This window comes from Amphiura filiformis, chromosome 10, assembly GCF_039555335.1.
Source record: "Amphiura filiformis chromosome 10, Afil_fr2py, whole genome shotgun sequence".
NCBI lineage: Eukaryota > Metazoa > Echinodermata > Ophiuroidea > Amphilepidida > Amphiuridae > Amphiura > Amphiura filiformis.
Genome location: NC_092637.1, coordinates 39847103 through 39862851, shown reverse-complemented (window position 1 = coordinate 39862851; position 15749 = coordinate 39847103). Strand labels below are relative to the sequence as shown.

The 15749-nt window shown below is 37.3% G+C and overlaps 1 protein-coding gene across 1 annotated transcript in view; it reads right to left on the bottom strand.

The window, feature by feature from the left end:
* The window catches only part of LOC140162836 (uncharacterized), a 52147-nt gene that overhangs the window by 17572 nt on the left and 18826 nt on the right, over positions 1-15749 (bottom strand). Inside the window, exons 14-23 of the mRNA XM_072186147.1 lie at positions 15561-15749; positions 14883-15020; positions 13470-13591; positions 11349-11547; positions 10890-11102; positions 5862-6146; positions 2426-2596; positions 1522-1773; positions 834-1082; positions 155-436 (exon numbers count right to left, since the gene is read on the bottom strand). Of these exons, the coding sequence (XP_072042248.1) occupies positions 155-436; positions 834-1082; positions 1522-1773; positions 2426-2596; positions 5862-6146; positions 10890-11102; positions 11349-11547; positions 13470-13591; positions 14883-15020; positions 15561-15749 (2100 nt within the window). The remainder of the gene's footprint in view (positions 1-154; positions 437-833; positions 1083-1521; positions 1774-2425; positions 2597-5861; positions 6147-10889; positions 11103-11348; positions 11548-13469; positions 13592-14882; positions 15021-15560) is intronic.

Here is a 15749-nt window from a genome sequence, read left to right as displayed (position 1 = left end):
CCAGACTTTCTTTCCCTATTCGATTGATATCATTTGTCCCTACGGTTCGTCATGTTTATAAAGTCTGGATGGTATTTTATGTAAGAAGCTTGATTTATGTGTTTTACTTATTCACAAGACATTAGTGTGAATTAGATGGAATGAAAAACAATACCCGAGGTTCCAGTCACAATGAACGAGCAAGTCATGAGTTGTCTATAGACATCGGCGAATATATAGCTAACAGTAGTCCTGCCAACAGGGAACACATTTCCAGATGCATGCGTCTGTGCAATGAGTGTACCATTTCCAGTAGGACTAGTTACCCTTGGATCTTGCCAATACACAGGCGTTCCTTGGGTTCCAAGTTCCACGGCTGTAGCGATGTTAGTTGGGCAGTTCATAACCAACGATTGGTCTCCTGAACATGGTGGAAAGTAGCTTTGTTCTGAGCCACCTGATTCACAAGTAAGAAAGAACAGTTCCGATAACCTTCATCAATAATCTTTACTTACATATTATTAGTCACATCATTCATATTTAGAATTTAAATTAAATATTTTCTACATTTCGAAAGTACGTGGGCTCTCAGGAATAGTCGTTAAAGAGTTCAAAGGTACCACTAAAATGTACAATAATACAGTAATTGTACGTATAGTGGAATTATTTTGAAGTACCGGTATTGTTTTTCGTCAGAAAAATAAAAATAGAAAATATTATCAACGATTTAATAAAAACAATTTTACATTCTGTAGAATATACTGACATAAGATCTGCAAAACCTAGACACCATTTACGACATGCACACTACATGATAATTAAACAGGCTTATTTTAACAAAAAAAAAAACATACCTACAAATACGCAGACAGTAAAGTTGCAATAAGCGTGGTTGGAATACCCGTCCATAAAATCATACACAACCAGTGTCGATCCTACGCTAAAAGAATACCCTGATTTTGCGGTGTTCCTGACTAAGGTCACATTAGATATATCAGAGGCAGACGGTTCACTCCAAGACACGGGGACCGATAAGATTGCGCTGTATATGGGAATGTAGATATCGGATGGACATCGTGTAATGGTCGGTGGAGTTAAGTCGACTATGAATCATCAAGAAAAACAGTAAATACCATGTTATTGATGATTAAAAATGCATATCTTTGAAAAAAATAATCCACAGACCGGCCCTGCTGGTGGACAAAATGTATGTGAAGATTGTATCATTGATGCGACAATAAAAACTTAGTATAGTAATTTCTTGTCAAAATTAATCCTTCTCATTTGATTAATTCAAGTGGAGGTTCATGAGAACTACATTAACTAGTTAAGAAGTGAATAAGCAGTGTGATAAGAGGAAACACATTCGTCATCGCCTGAATTACACACCTACATACACACATACATTTGGCTGCAATATGTTGTTAAAATTTCATAAACCAAGAATAATGCAACTATCCATGTTTTACCTCGTAATTATATTTCAACCATCACACACATACTAGCCAGTAATATGTGTATAATATCAGTACAAAACCTCACCTGGTATACCGTTGATGTCAAAAGTGCATCCTGCAATTAAATTTGCCGCATTTATAAACAGGTACGTCACACGTGTTGTGCCCTCATTGACCGAGATCCCTGGGGAGTGGCTACTGGTAAGTAGCGTAGTGATTCCTGTATCATCCACAGCCCAAGGTTCCATCCAAAACACAGGCTTGCTCATACTACTAACTTCTACTGTCACGTTCATGTCACGTGGACAGGTATAGATTACTGGAGGTGTAACATCAACTAAAATAAACAAACATGTCAACATTAGTTTGAATCGAAAAATAACACATTTGATTTATGCAAATAACACGACTGCTTTTAGCCTACTGGCAGTTATCAATGTATCACTACACTGTAAAAAAAAGTTTGTGCTGTGTAATGTTAACACCAGATTTATTTACGGAGCAGTGCCGGAGTCTGTTCCGGCACTTGTTTTCGTTGTTTCTATCAATTAACATTTACGGAGTAAAACAGATTTTTTTTCATTCCCTTCTAGTCGTGTCTATATCAGATGTCTCATATGGAAAACCTGGAAACCCCTAAAACTGACTTGATTACCAAGGCACCTATGCAAATTAACCCACCTGAGCTAAATCGGCTTAATTGAAAATCAATTTACTCAATTACTCACAGCCATTCTCAACGTAGTAAAACGTTGTAGCAACGTTTTAACAAGTTCACCAAGTTGCGACAACGTTAACGTTGTCACGTTTAATGACGTTGTGACAACGTTGGGTCATGACTTTCGAATGTATAGGATTATGTACAGAAACTCGTAGCCATGATTGCCATAACCTAATGATTCTGTTTACTGTATATTATTGAAATAAATTATTTGATATAAGACCTTTTTGGTTTATAGTTATTTGATAAGTAATAAGTTTCTTCTTACTTTCCGAACACACTACATAAACGGGCTGTGTACTGTCACAATCGTCAACTCGCCATCCATTCAATCCACACTTCAAAATGGAGGACTCTGAACCAGTACAGTCTACATCAGCTAGAACGAACTCTATATTTCTCTCTCCAGAATCTGGGACATTACTGTCATCGGCAATGCCTGTAATGTAATGATCGTCATTTTAAAAGCCGGTAGTATTCTCTAGGCCAAACAAATGCTCGCCAAATTGAGAATGATATAAATGAGAAACAAGCTGGTTCACTAAAATACAAAAACAAAAACGAAAAAAAAAGAAACCAAAAAAAAAAGACAAAAAAAAAAAAAAGCAAAAAAAAAAAAAATAACAAAACCAAAAACCAAAAAAACACCCAAACAAACAAAAAAACCTTTGCTTTATAGCAAAGAAAAGATAGCAGCAGATAAGAACTGTAATCATATTAAATATTTTCTTTAAAATGCTCAAAAACATTTACTCAGAATGTAGGCCAATCAAATTAAGAAAAACAAGGGGTTAACCCACCACTAATTGCAACAGAGCCCACTTAAGCACCATTCATTTCAGAAAAGCATATTTAATAACACATCAAAAGTCCCCCAAAATCCCCAAAGTGGAACAGTGCCTAATTTGCATAATTTGGCGAAAAGGTCAAAGGTCAAAATTTTGGGACTCACGGGCGTTTATAATAAAAATATGATACAATTTTAATCCAACTGGTCTCAAATTGTTCCTTTGGCAAAAAACAGTCAAAATGATAAAAGTTGCATTGTTTTGGATGTTTTGTTATATAGGTAACATCACAAAATAGTTCAAGGTCAACACAGTTCAATGGAATTTAATCTTCATTGACATTTAAAAAAAAATCAAAATCTATTTTTTGTCTCCCAATTTTTTTACATTTGACCTTTTCTCCTATAACTCAAGAAATGTACTTTGTACTTCAAACTATACTTTTTCTGAATTCTTATGACGAGATAAATACAATGTTATGGTTTTTAGCTTGTGTTAGCTTTTGGGATATGGACGCATGCGAAATGGTTTCTGTTGCAATTAGTGGTGGGTGATTTCATAATTTGATTGGCCTAATTGTGTAAATCTTACTTTGGTTCTGAGGTCACCTACAAAATTCTATATGAATATACATTTGCCCTCATTGGTTCATCCATCATTCCGTCAAAAGTAAGTAAAAAAAATTGGTTTTGTACAAAGATATTTTTCTATATAATAATACATTATAATAATAACAATAAAAAATAACTTTTTAGACTCTGACAAGTCTGTCCTAAAACATTGTTTATTTGACATGACAGAACTGGATAACAAAATCCTGTTTTGTGGCAAGGTTACTTGCTATGATCAACAAAGTGATTGTGATTTAGAATTAATAATGTATTGCAAGTACACAATGTTGTGTATAGAATCCATTTGTGATGTTATTATTTTCGATTCATGGTCAAGGTCAGGTATTAAAGGCCAGGTATTCTAAGTGCCAGATGAAAAAATGAGGGGTTTACTTAAAATCAAATCAAATTTATTTCCATGTCATATTACAAACATAAACGTAAAGTCATGTAAGTCACTATGTTGGTTACATTACAATATATTAATGAAGGATGAGAAAATTGGACAAGTTGTTTTATTATTACGACATGGAGGATCCGTTCGAAAGGCTAAAAGGCAAGCAGTGAACGACCACCTTACTTACGTTACGTTACCTTACCTTACATTACATTGTAACTTAAATTAATTTTACAGCAAATATGAAAAAAGATAACACCTTAAGGGATCTAGAATGAGCGTTTATGGCGTTTCGAAATTATTTTTTGTGGGACATAAGAGCACCTCAGACGCATCGAATTGCATTCTGAATACGAAGCATGTCTTTCTGATATCACGTCTTTGGCTATTGACCGGAAGAGGGTCCAATGGTCTTAGTGACCAACTATGGTCAAACTGGCCCAAATCATATTGTACGATACCTCGTTATGTTGACAGAAGAAGAACGAAGAAGAAGAAGAACCCAGCAAAAACAGACCCTTAGCAAAAGATTTGCTAAGAAAACTAGATGCAGGCCCGTTCCTAGGGATTTTGCCGCTCTAGGCAAAGCCTCTCCCTGCCGCCCTGTTTCTTTTCTTTTCTCAGGTCCCCTTTTCCGCCGTTTTTTGTTTTTCTTTTCGCCCCCTTTTACTTTTCCTCCCATTTTTTCTTTTTATCCGCCCTCATTTTTTCTTCCCTTTTCTTTCTCCATTTCCATTCTTTTTCGCTTTTTTGCCCCCCCCCGCTGCGTTTGCCGCCCTAGGCGACCGCCTTACCTAGCCTAATGGTCGGAACGGCCCTGGGGCTAATGAAGGAAAGGGTTATGTCTGGGCTGACTACATGGGTCTCATTAAAAGGGCTATAATGGACTACGTTTTGGTAAACTTATCAGAGTCCCATATGAGCTGATATCGTGGGACCCATATGGGTTTACACCGGGGCAAAAAATAAACATGGTTCAGCATGGCCTCTAGATCCATTTGGGCTGAAAACGTCGAGGAACATTCCTTCTTAGGAGGTGCACCAGGCTAGGATTCATAACAGAATCTCGCAGGAATATAGGCTTGACATATTTATTTTAAATTTATTTATTTTTTATTTTTTATTGACAGTTCGTGAAATTGATATTTTCCAATTGATAGGTGTATTACTTTATCCGCCCCCACTACAAAAATACAAATTTTGGGCGCAAAGTTCAAGTTTCAACCATTATCCTGATTTGATATATATGCACTCTTTAAAAGAGATGAGAATTGGAAAAAATATGAGAATTTAACACTTTCTCAATTCTATGAAACTTTTTCATCCAAATGAATGAGAAATACTAATTACCTACTAATTACCGTTTCATGAACCTGTCACATTATTTTAAATGGAAACATTTAAAACATGTGACAGGTTGTTGACACGTTCATTAACAATCTTGATGAGCTTAAAAGTTAAAACGAGTTGTTTTGTAAGTCAATTAGGAAATTACCAATTGGTGCGTTTACTCATGGCTTTAGGTTTATAATTTTAGCACAACATTCAAAACCATTAAAATATCATATTATTGATTAAAGATGTGCAAACGGATTATATGTATACATAATTTCTTGTATATATCATAAAAGTAGCAGAGTAGCAAGAAACAATACAATAGAGAACAGGGGCGTTGCCAGCTTTTTTGGTGGGGGAGGGGGAAAAATAAAACTTTCGGGATCCCGATCATGTGCCAAAATAGTGTGAAATACCAAATAATTATTTTCGTCTTTGGATGAATTTAGGTGACAAACGAGCTCCTTGCCCATTTTTTTTCTTTTGCCTTCACGATTTTCTCTTTCATTCCCCCTGGCTAAGTAAAGATACTGATATAGAACCAGACTCTCGACAACAGACCCGGCTTCTCACCTCGGCATGTGTATTGTATCTGTAGATATTTGACCGTCCCAGAACACGGATCACCAAATACACTATTACTTGCTCGGATATCACATGTTTGACGTCCGTCACAGTGTTGTTGAACCACAGATAGGGAAACAGCAGCTGCGCAGTTATCTGTATTGATTGGTCCACCGGTACACAGAGTATATGTTTGACGACCGTACAACGCCGATACAACCGTAATAGTTTGACCAGCGGTGCATTCGAGGTGTAAGGTATTATGTTCACAAACACGATCATGTTTTACTTCAGCTATATAGAAAAATATTTAAAAAAAAACAACGGATAAGCAGGAACCTGGACAGTCAATTTCAAAATAAAATGTCTTAAGGGAAGGGGTATGAACGTTTGGACAGTATTTATTGTGGGACATAAGAGCACATCAGACATATCGAATTGCATTCTGAATACGAAGAATGTCCTTCTGATATCAAATAATTTTGATTTTTGAAATTCGCAATGTAATACACATTTTATGGCAAATCATTAAAATTGATATTTTGATATTTAACAGTACTCGAAGTAAACTTTATAAATCTGATGATTTATACTTAACGTGTATGTAGGTGGGATGAAAAGCCGACGATCAATTGGAAATTTTGACCTTTCGTATGGATTTTTTTTTCCAAAACACCAAAAAAAAAAAAAGGTCTTTTGGGAAAAAATCCATATCTTCAATATGAAAGGTCAAAATTTTCAATTGATCGTCGGCTTTTCCTCCCAGCTACATACACTTTAAGAATATATCATTAGATTTATAAAATTTACTTCGAGGACTGTTATATATCAAAATTTGAAAAATATCAAATTTTATAATTTGTCATAAAATTTGTATTATATCGTGATTTTCAAAAATGAAAATTATTTGATATCAGAAAGACATGCTTCGTATTCAGAATGCAATTGATACGTCTGAGGTGCTCTCATGTTCCATAAAAAATACTGTCGAAACGCTCAAAATGCTCATTCCAGATCCCTTAATCGAATCAATTTATTATTAGGCTAACACTTCGCGCAAAATATATTCACAAGGAACTCATTGTTTACCAGCCAGCACAAATCCACGGGGCCCTCGACGGGTTACGTGTTGGTAATCAATCATGGCTAATCAGACCCGTTCCGAGGGATTTTGCCGCCCTAGGCAAAGCCTCTCCTTGCCGCTCGTTTCTTTTCTTTTCTCAGGTCCCCCTTATCCTTTTCCGCCCTGTTTTCTGTTTCTCTTTTCTCCCCTTTTTATTTTCCTCCTATTTTTTCTTTTTATCCGCCCTCATTTTTTCTTCCCTTTTCTTTCTCCATTCCCGTTTTGTCTTTTTCGCTTTTTTTTGCGCTCCTCTGCGTTTGCCGCCCTAGGCGACCGCCATACCTGGCCTAAGGGACGCACCATTAGATATTATCGGGGGGGGGGGCTAGGAAATATATAAGAAAAAAAAAGTTTTGCCTCAGTGATGAGTAAAAAAAAAAAAATTTGCCTCACTGATGAGTGAAAAAAAATGTTTGCCTCATTGATGAGCAAAAAAAAAAATTTCCCTACCCAGCTCTGTATAAAGGTATACATTAAAATTGAAAAAATACAACTTCGCCGCCAAAGGCGGCGAAAAAAAAAATTTTGCTTCCAAAGGCAGCGAAAAAAAAAAAATTCTGCCTGACCCAAACTCCCTAGCCCCCCCGATAATATCTAATGGTGCGTCCCTAATGGTCGGAACGGCCCTGACTAGATGTGATTTGCATAGCGACCTTATAATCATATAGCCCAGCTATTTAGAGTCCATTTATGTATAGAAGAATGTGCAAGTTTACTGAAAATCATATAGGCAGGTCCATCCCAGGAAAAAAACTACTCTTTCAGTTCAGTAATAACGCAATGGAAAAGGTATAATACATAAGGGACGCACCATTTGATACTCGGGGGGTAGGAAGTTGGTGTCGGGGGAAGGCGGCGAAGTTTGTTTGTTTTTCGCCGCCTTTGGCGGCAAGTTTTAAAAAAAATTTCATGCATTAAACACAGTTAGGTGGGGAATTTTTTTTTTTTTTAGTGTTGGTGGGGAAAGTTTTTTTTTTTTTTTGCTTATGTAGTGGGTGAAGTTTTTAAAAAAAAAAACTTCCTACCCCCACCCTGATAATCTAATGGTGCGTACCTAATGGAAGGATGACCAAAAAAGAGCAAAGCTCGAGAACACTTTGGCCATTTATGTGTATAGACAAAGACATGTTGGCAACATGGCAACAAAGGCAGATCTGTAAATAAACCACACTCCCAGACAGTTTGGCAAGACCACAGGGAAAAACAAAACAAGCATGAAAAAACCAACCAAAACCATACTTGGCATGTATGTTACTTTGTAAAAAAGCACAGGTGCCACCTCAATGGCGACCGAAATCCCCAAATTCCACAAAAATCCTTCAAACTCATGTTTCAAGTCCTAGAATTTCATTTTACCAAATAGGTAATTTAGGTACGAAACGGATTCATCATGTGATCCAAAATGACCCCACTCTATACGACTACGTTTGAACAAATACGATGAAAGGAATTACATTCAAAGAAAATACACATGGGCGTAAACACACAATCGCAGAAAACCCAAATAATGGATCCCTTAAGTGACCACTCCGATGTAAAACTGTTATAAAATCGAATTCCAACGCTTCTCACCCCCTGTACATGCAACACCAGCATCTATTCTGTTTTCTGATCCTAAACAATCCACAACATCGAGCCAAATGGTACCAGGACCATAAACAGTCTATAATATCGAATTGATTAATTCGAATTAAACAATTCATTGATGTTAGCACTGGGTAGTAGCCATTACTGCCAGTAGACAGGAAGTCTAGAAAGTTGACCTCAACGCTGTAGGTGGTCTTCCTGTACTTTTGAATGGGACAGCAGTAACCTTGGGCATGTTTTAGACTCAAATTTTGGATTTTTCAGATTTTTTTCTAAGTTTGTGAGAGCATAACAAGACTATCCGTCGATTTTTATTTCCGTCGGTAGATATTCTTAAAATTAAGTTTTTCATAACATATTAAAAAGGCAAAGACCCCTGATGTATAATAAATTAGCTAGGTAAGTTTTGAGTAACCTTGATGAAAATTATCAAAAAGTGCCTATTCAATTGTGTGGGTACGGTCCATCACCTGTCACTTGGTAGTCTTGTAACATATCTAATGGCGCTGCCCATGGCCACTCGATGAATTGTTTAATTCGAATTAATCAATTCGATATTATAGACTGATAAAGCATGATAAGAAGCAGACCTTGATGCCTGTGCATTTATGTGGAAGTCCTAGCTGGCGACAAATTACCATTGCGTCATACCCCAGTGGCAGTGTTGGAGGACTCGGGACTCGGACTCGGACTCGAGTCGGACTCGAGTCCTTTTTCAAGGACTCGGACTCGGACTTGGACTCGGAAGCTAAGGACTCGGACTCGGACTCGGACTCGGACCCCAAGGACTCAGGGACTCGGCTTCGAGTCCTCCTCGAATCCGGCAAAATAGGGTCTTTTAGGTCTTTTATTTTCGTTCATTGTAAACTTCTTCTTATGCTTGATCAATGATCACATCACATGATTAATTTAAGTAATTTTGCATACAAATAAATTCAGTTTGTAAATAAAAGTATAACCAAAAAGCAAGATAAAATGCTTTCATTTAGGCCTATATCTTTAATTGGTTAAATGGATTTTAATCATAATTGTTTGTTTTGACATGACTGCTTTGTTAGACACAAGTCTAGAATGTACATGAATAATAATACCCTGGGGAACTCAAGTTAAATTTTGGGTGTGCGGCGCCAAACTTTGGGAACTTGGAACTGATTTGGGGGGCAAAATAGGGGATTGATGAACTGAAATTTCAACATTTTTGTGGAGGTCTGTGAACTAAAATTGGGCCAAATTATAGGCTTTGAGCTAACAAATTCAAAATGTTTCCAAATTAGATTTAAAGAGCTATATACAATTTTCAGAGTGTTATGCTCAATGAACTGTAGTTATGACGATGCAAATGCGGGTGTTAAGGAACATACCCGTAGGCCTACCAGTCCCTTTACATGTGAGTGACCCCCGCCCCCCCCCCACCCCGGAATAATACTGCATAGGCCTACAGCCAGATCCAACACCCCTTCATTTGGCACCTGAAGTTTGGTAGTGACGTCATATTTTGAATGTTATATTGCATCACAAGCCCAATAAGTTACTGTGAGTATGTGATTTATACTGTTTCCACGGTATGCTACCTAAGGGACTGAGCAAAAATTATGAGTATTGGGGGGGAGGTAAAATTGAGGGTAAGAATTTTTTGGCCGATCGAAAGGGAAGCAATTTTTGGCAAACCGAGAGAGGGGTACAAGCAATGTTTGGCACATATGTGGCACCTTTCAAATAAAACGCTCTAAAAAGGTTTAGAAAACAGTACGGAAACGCTTAGGCCTACATATATGCTTGAATTTGATACATAAGGACTCGGACTCGGACTCGAACATTGAGGACTCGGACTCGGACTCGGACTCGGACATCAGAAATTGGCGGGGACTCGGACTCGGACTTGGACTCGGACACCAAGGACTCGGACTCGGACTCGGATGATGAGGACTCGACTACAACACTGCCCAGTGGTCATCACACACTGTTCCCTAGATACCATTGTAATATACCTCAACTCTACCTTCATTCGCGTTGTTTCCGCCTACAAGACGGATTGAATCGGGTTCAGGTGTAGCTATGAAAAACAATTAAGAAATTAAATTGAATTGATAATATAACGCCAGAAATGGAGTATGCGCACCCCAAAACACCTTAAAAGATGTATACATCATTCTTGGCCAAGTATTACAAAAGTTAGCACTTCCAGATGGTGTCCGGTGGCCATCTTGGATACCTGATCTTTATAACCTGACTTGACCTGGAATTTAAAGAATATTATCAGAAATGGATTCTACACACCCAAAACATTCTAGGACAAGTGGTTCAAAAGTTACAATTTCAATTTTTACCAGAGTTGGCCAAATGTCCTGTTCCTGTTTCGATAAGTCTAGTAAAACCGAGCTGACGGCAAACAACGCCCCCATCGAAATCATCCCATCCTCTTCCACAGATTGAGCCCCACGCTCCTCTATGATAGACTTCAATTATCCCTCTGGTTAATATAGTAGTAAATTCATCGTGTTGTAAGCTGTTGTCGACGAGTCTAAGGTCACCTTCTCTTGCTGTTGAAAAATCAATGGAAAAGATATGACCATGATGCAAAGTACATCCGGGTCTTCACAATGATAGAGTTTGTGCAACTTTAGACAACATGGCCCCTTTGTTAATCCTAAAACCAAACTTTTTTAATCCTAATAATAATTAGAATTTGCTTTTAAAAGATACCGAATAAAGAAGGACGAAGATTATTATGATCATTTGAAAGCTGTATGGATCGTAAAACTAAGCATGTTGTCGTGAAAACCTACCAACATGACATAATACACCAGCTTGTTCAGCAAAATTACAACCATTCTTTTCCCATCCCGGGTGAGGGCACTCCGCTAGGTTGCTCTCCGATCCAGTGCAGTTCAGTCCACCTAACCAAGTTGGACCGCTGCTAGATTCGGGTGAGATGACTCTATTTAACACTTCACCTTCACCTGAGAATCCAAAGTACTTGCACACCTGGAAGTAAGATTAAAAGTACTTTATTTTTACGAGGTATACAGAGCTGCCATGAAAACGATCAATATCATGTCTTGTGCAGGTTGTACATTTATGCTCGTTGACACAAACACGCGCGCACGCACCCCAAACTACACGCACACCAACATGTGGATTCGGGTTCTGCTGTATTTATTTAATATGTTTCATTTTGTGGAAACTTTTTAATGTAGACCCACAAACGTCAAGCAAATCACCCATTATAATAGAAAGGAACTGCAAATCACTTTTATACGCTGATGACAATGTCTTGCTTGTTTCTGATAAAGATCCCCAAAAGATCGCTGATAAACTGAGTCTCGAATTAGACTCTTGCAGGCAATGGATGATAGATAATAAGCTCTCCTTCATCTTGGTAAAACCGAGGCCATCTTATTTGGTACCAAAAGGAAGCTAAATTCAGTTGATAGTTTTACTGTTGCTTGCAATGGGGAGCTAATTAATACCTCTCTGTCTGTGAAATATTTAGGGGTCACCCTCGATAATACTCTTTCCGGTGAATCAATTGCTTCTAATATTATCAAAAAAGCAAGCGGGAGACTCAAATTCTTGTACAGACATGCAGACTTTTTATGCATGAAAACACGCAAGACACTGTGTTCAGCTTTAATTCTTTGTCATTTCGATTATGCATGTTCTTCATGGTATACAGGGTTATCTAAAAACTACTAAAACAAATTACAAATTATGCAAAACAAGATCGTTCGTTTTATTTTGGATGTGGGGCTACGTACTCATATTGGGCAGAAAGAATTGGATATGGTGGGTATGCTATCAAGTCAAGACAGAGTAGTTTAATTAAAACTTAGTCATGTTTTTAAAATTTTCCATAACTGTTGTCCTGAATAATAATATGAAAATGCATTTTACTAGAGTATCATCTCTTCATAATTACAGTACCAGGGGTTGTCCATTCAACTTTAAGGTTCCTCACTCCAAGGGCCAAAATAGCCTCACTTTCTTTAATAGTGCAATTCATCATTGGAACTCACTGCCAAATGAAATCAAGAACATCAATGATTTTAAATTGTACAAACAATCTGTCAAACAGTTTTTAGCTGATCAAGGGTCCATTTGATTTTTAGGTTTGAGCTGGTCTCACATATCTGCTTTTTGCGTCCTTTGTGCACGTTGTCTCTGTTCTTGTTTTTGTATGGCAGTTTGTTCCTATATTTTCTCTTCCTTGCTGTTGATTTGTAATTTCATTATACTTCATGTTCATGCAGCAATTTTGATGTGCAATTTATTTTATCTTGTTATAATACATGTAATAATACTGTATATGTAGTGTAATTTGTATGTTATTCTTATAGTACCAAATCAAATCAAATCAAATCAAATCGAATTTAATCTATCTCCGACGCGCTCTAATTGTATAAAAAATAGAATGCTATGCCTGTTTTGTCTGAAATAATCATAAAAATGAAATCAGCAAACAAATTGCACTGTTAGCTGTTGTGTTATTATAACTCCAATATTCATAACGTTGGCGTTTGTCAGGTTCTTCTAGGTATTCGTATATCAGCTTTACTAAAAAGCGAATTGATAGGCAATTTCTTTTACCATTTTTACCATGGTAAATTTAGGGTCAAAGACTGGATTATTTGACCCGCTTTTCTGATCTGTTTGGTAGGATGAAATGTCATGAAATTTACCATAGATGTTACCACGTTCTGGGTTCGACTTCTTATCGCCTCCATTTGAGGATCAGATCAAGTATCAGATCTGGCATGGGGTCTTTGATCTGTTAGACTAAGGTCAGCATGATGCATTTGCAGATCACTTTTAAAAGTTTTGCCCGGTGGAAACTGCATTAATTTCATCAATGTAAAGAGTGCTGTGTTTCAGGCGTTTTTGGACTCAGCAATAACAACAATACATACCACACGGACTTCGTTGATCCCCCAATCATTAGGACATATACTTCCCCATCTTCCGTTGTGATATATCTCAACATTTCCATCGCGGTTGGTTAAACCGTCTACCAGACGTAATTTGTTGGAAGCTATAAAAGGGAAAAGTAATAATAATGTAACAGAATTTTTCTGACTACAATACATTTCTACAAATATCCCAAAATACCATACTAAACGTCCTAAAAATCTACATAAAAAAGTACATAAAATCAAAATGGCCGCCTATGCAGGTGTCAATTATCAAACCAGTCAAATCCGGTTAAAAATGATTTAGATAAAGTATAGTTTGACGTATCTACGATGTAGAGTTCTTGAGTTACAAAAAAAAGCCCAATGCAAAATTGCAAACAAGGATTAAAAATTAAAAATGCTCCTTTTTTTGCTAAATTAAATCTAAATAAGAATAGTTTGTATTGTTTTGGATGTTGGCATTTTTTCAAGTACCTGTGTAACATCCAAAACAATAAATGTAGCTATATAAATATCTACATTTATTGTTTTGGATGTTACACAGGTACTTGAAAAACTGTCAACATGGATTCGATGGGCTCTGACGTTTGTCGCCCTGTCATGCTGTTACCCAGGCAACAAAATCATCTTTCTCCTGGAGGAATTTGTTACGACTTTTAGTATGATATTAAGGAGATCTTATAGAAATGCATAATGTTGCAGCTATCCCCAAGTGAAATTTTATTTTATTTTTTCTCGGTAAATGCTAAGTGGTAAAAAAGTGGTGATTTCTTTAACAGCCACATGTTTACGTGTACATTTACGCTAAGGGGGCTGGCATTTTCTTCGGAATGGGGGGTCCCAAAAATACAGGGGGGGTTATAGAATTTTCAGACCAAAAATAGGGGGGGTATAATTTTTTTAACACCCAAAATAGGGGGGGTTATAGAATTATTAAGGGCTGGTGACTCAAAATTTTCTTTAACATTGCAATCGAAATGTGCATACAATCTATGCAAAATTTTTACACGCACCTTCTTTTATACACTTACAATAAAAATTTTAACGCGCTCCACACACTTTCTTCGCTTTTAAGTTTCGGCAATGAATAATTTTTCTTGAGTCTGTGTAGTTGGAAGGGGGGGTCATAAAATGTTTCGACCCGCGATAGGGGAGGTCGTAAAAAATTTTGCCCGTGATGGGGGGCCATAAAAAAATTGACTCCGGTCACCGACATATTTGGGACCCCCCCTTCCGAAGAAAATGCCAGCCCCCTAACTAGATCATTATTGAAAACCATTCCTAGTAGAGTATACTGAATTGTGACTTTAAAGTAGTTTACAGGCATATTTCTTCATCAACTAGTTCAAGTCAAAGGAGAGAAATGTTGCAACTTCTAAATAACCGCAAAACAAAGTTTATTTTTCTTACCTCCCGAACAATTAAGAGCCACGTAATTGCCATTGTTACACTGGCTAGTCTCGTTCCAATATTTAAAACTACATTCTCCAAAGTGATTTTCATCACCGGTACAGCTAACGTTGGAAAACCAAGCCCCTAACGCACTGTCTGTAAACATGATAACATAAACAGTCTTATTTATCTTATACGAGTTTAAAAAGTACCGGATGTATCCTCTCCTAGTACCCCTGTGAATGACAAACTCACAACTGGCGTACTTAACCCGCATTCCACGCATTCCAGAGCAAACTGTTTACGTGACATAATGCAACACGAGTTTCATTCCACTGTACATTTGGCGGGGCATTTGAGTAGGCCCAGAGGCCCGCCCAGAGGGCAAGTTTTATTTCGATAGAAATTTGGTAAGAAATGGGTAATATTATTACAGTATAACAAGCAGCGATTTGAACTAAAGAAAGACTACATGCAGATGCAAAAGATCGCTAATAAATCATTATATTGAAGTCAGGAGATGGTCCGTATATAACCGGCCAATCGTTTTTCATTTTCAACCAAGAAAAACGACTAAGACCCAATGTGATCGTCTATCGTTTTCATTTCAACCAAGAAAAATGAAAAAAAAGAAAGATTTGTTCGTGGGATGGGGTGGAATGTATGATATCACTACCCCGGATCACTACTACCGACCTGGCGCTAGTGCTGCAGATTCGATTCCAACAGAATTATATCCAAGATGTCTACAGGCAATTAATGTGTCTACGTCACTCCATCCATCGTTACAAACGCTACCCCATTGGCCATTGTGAAATATTTCTAGGCGACCATCAGAATGTGTGTCACTGGTTCCACCCACAAGACGAATATCACCGTCAAGTG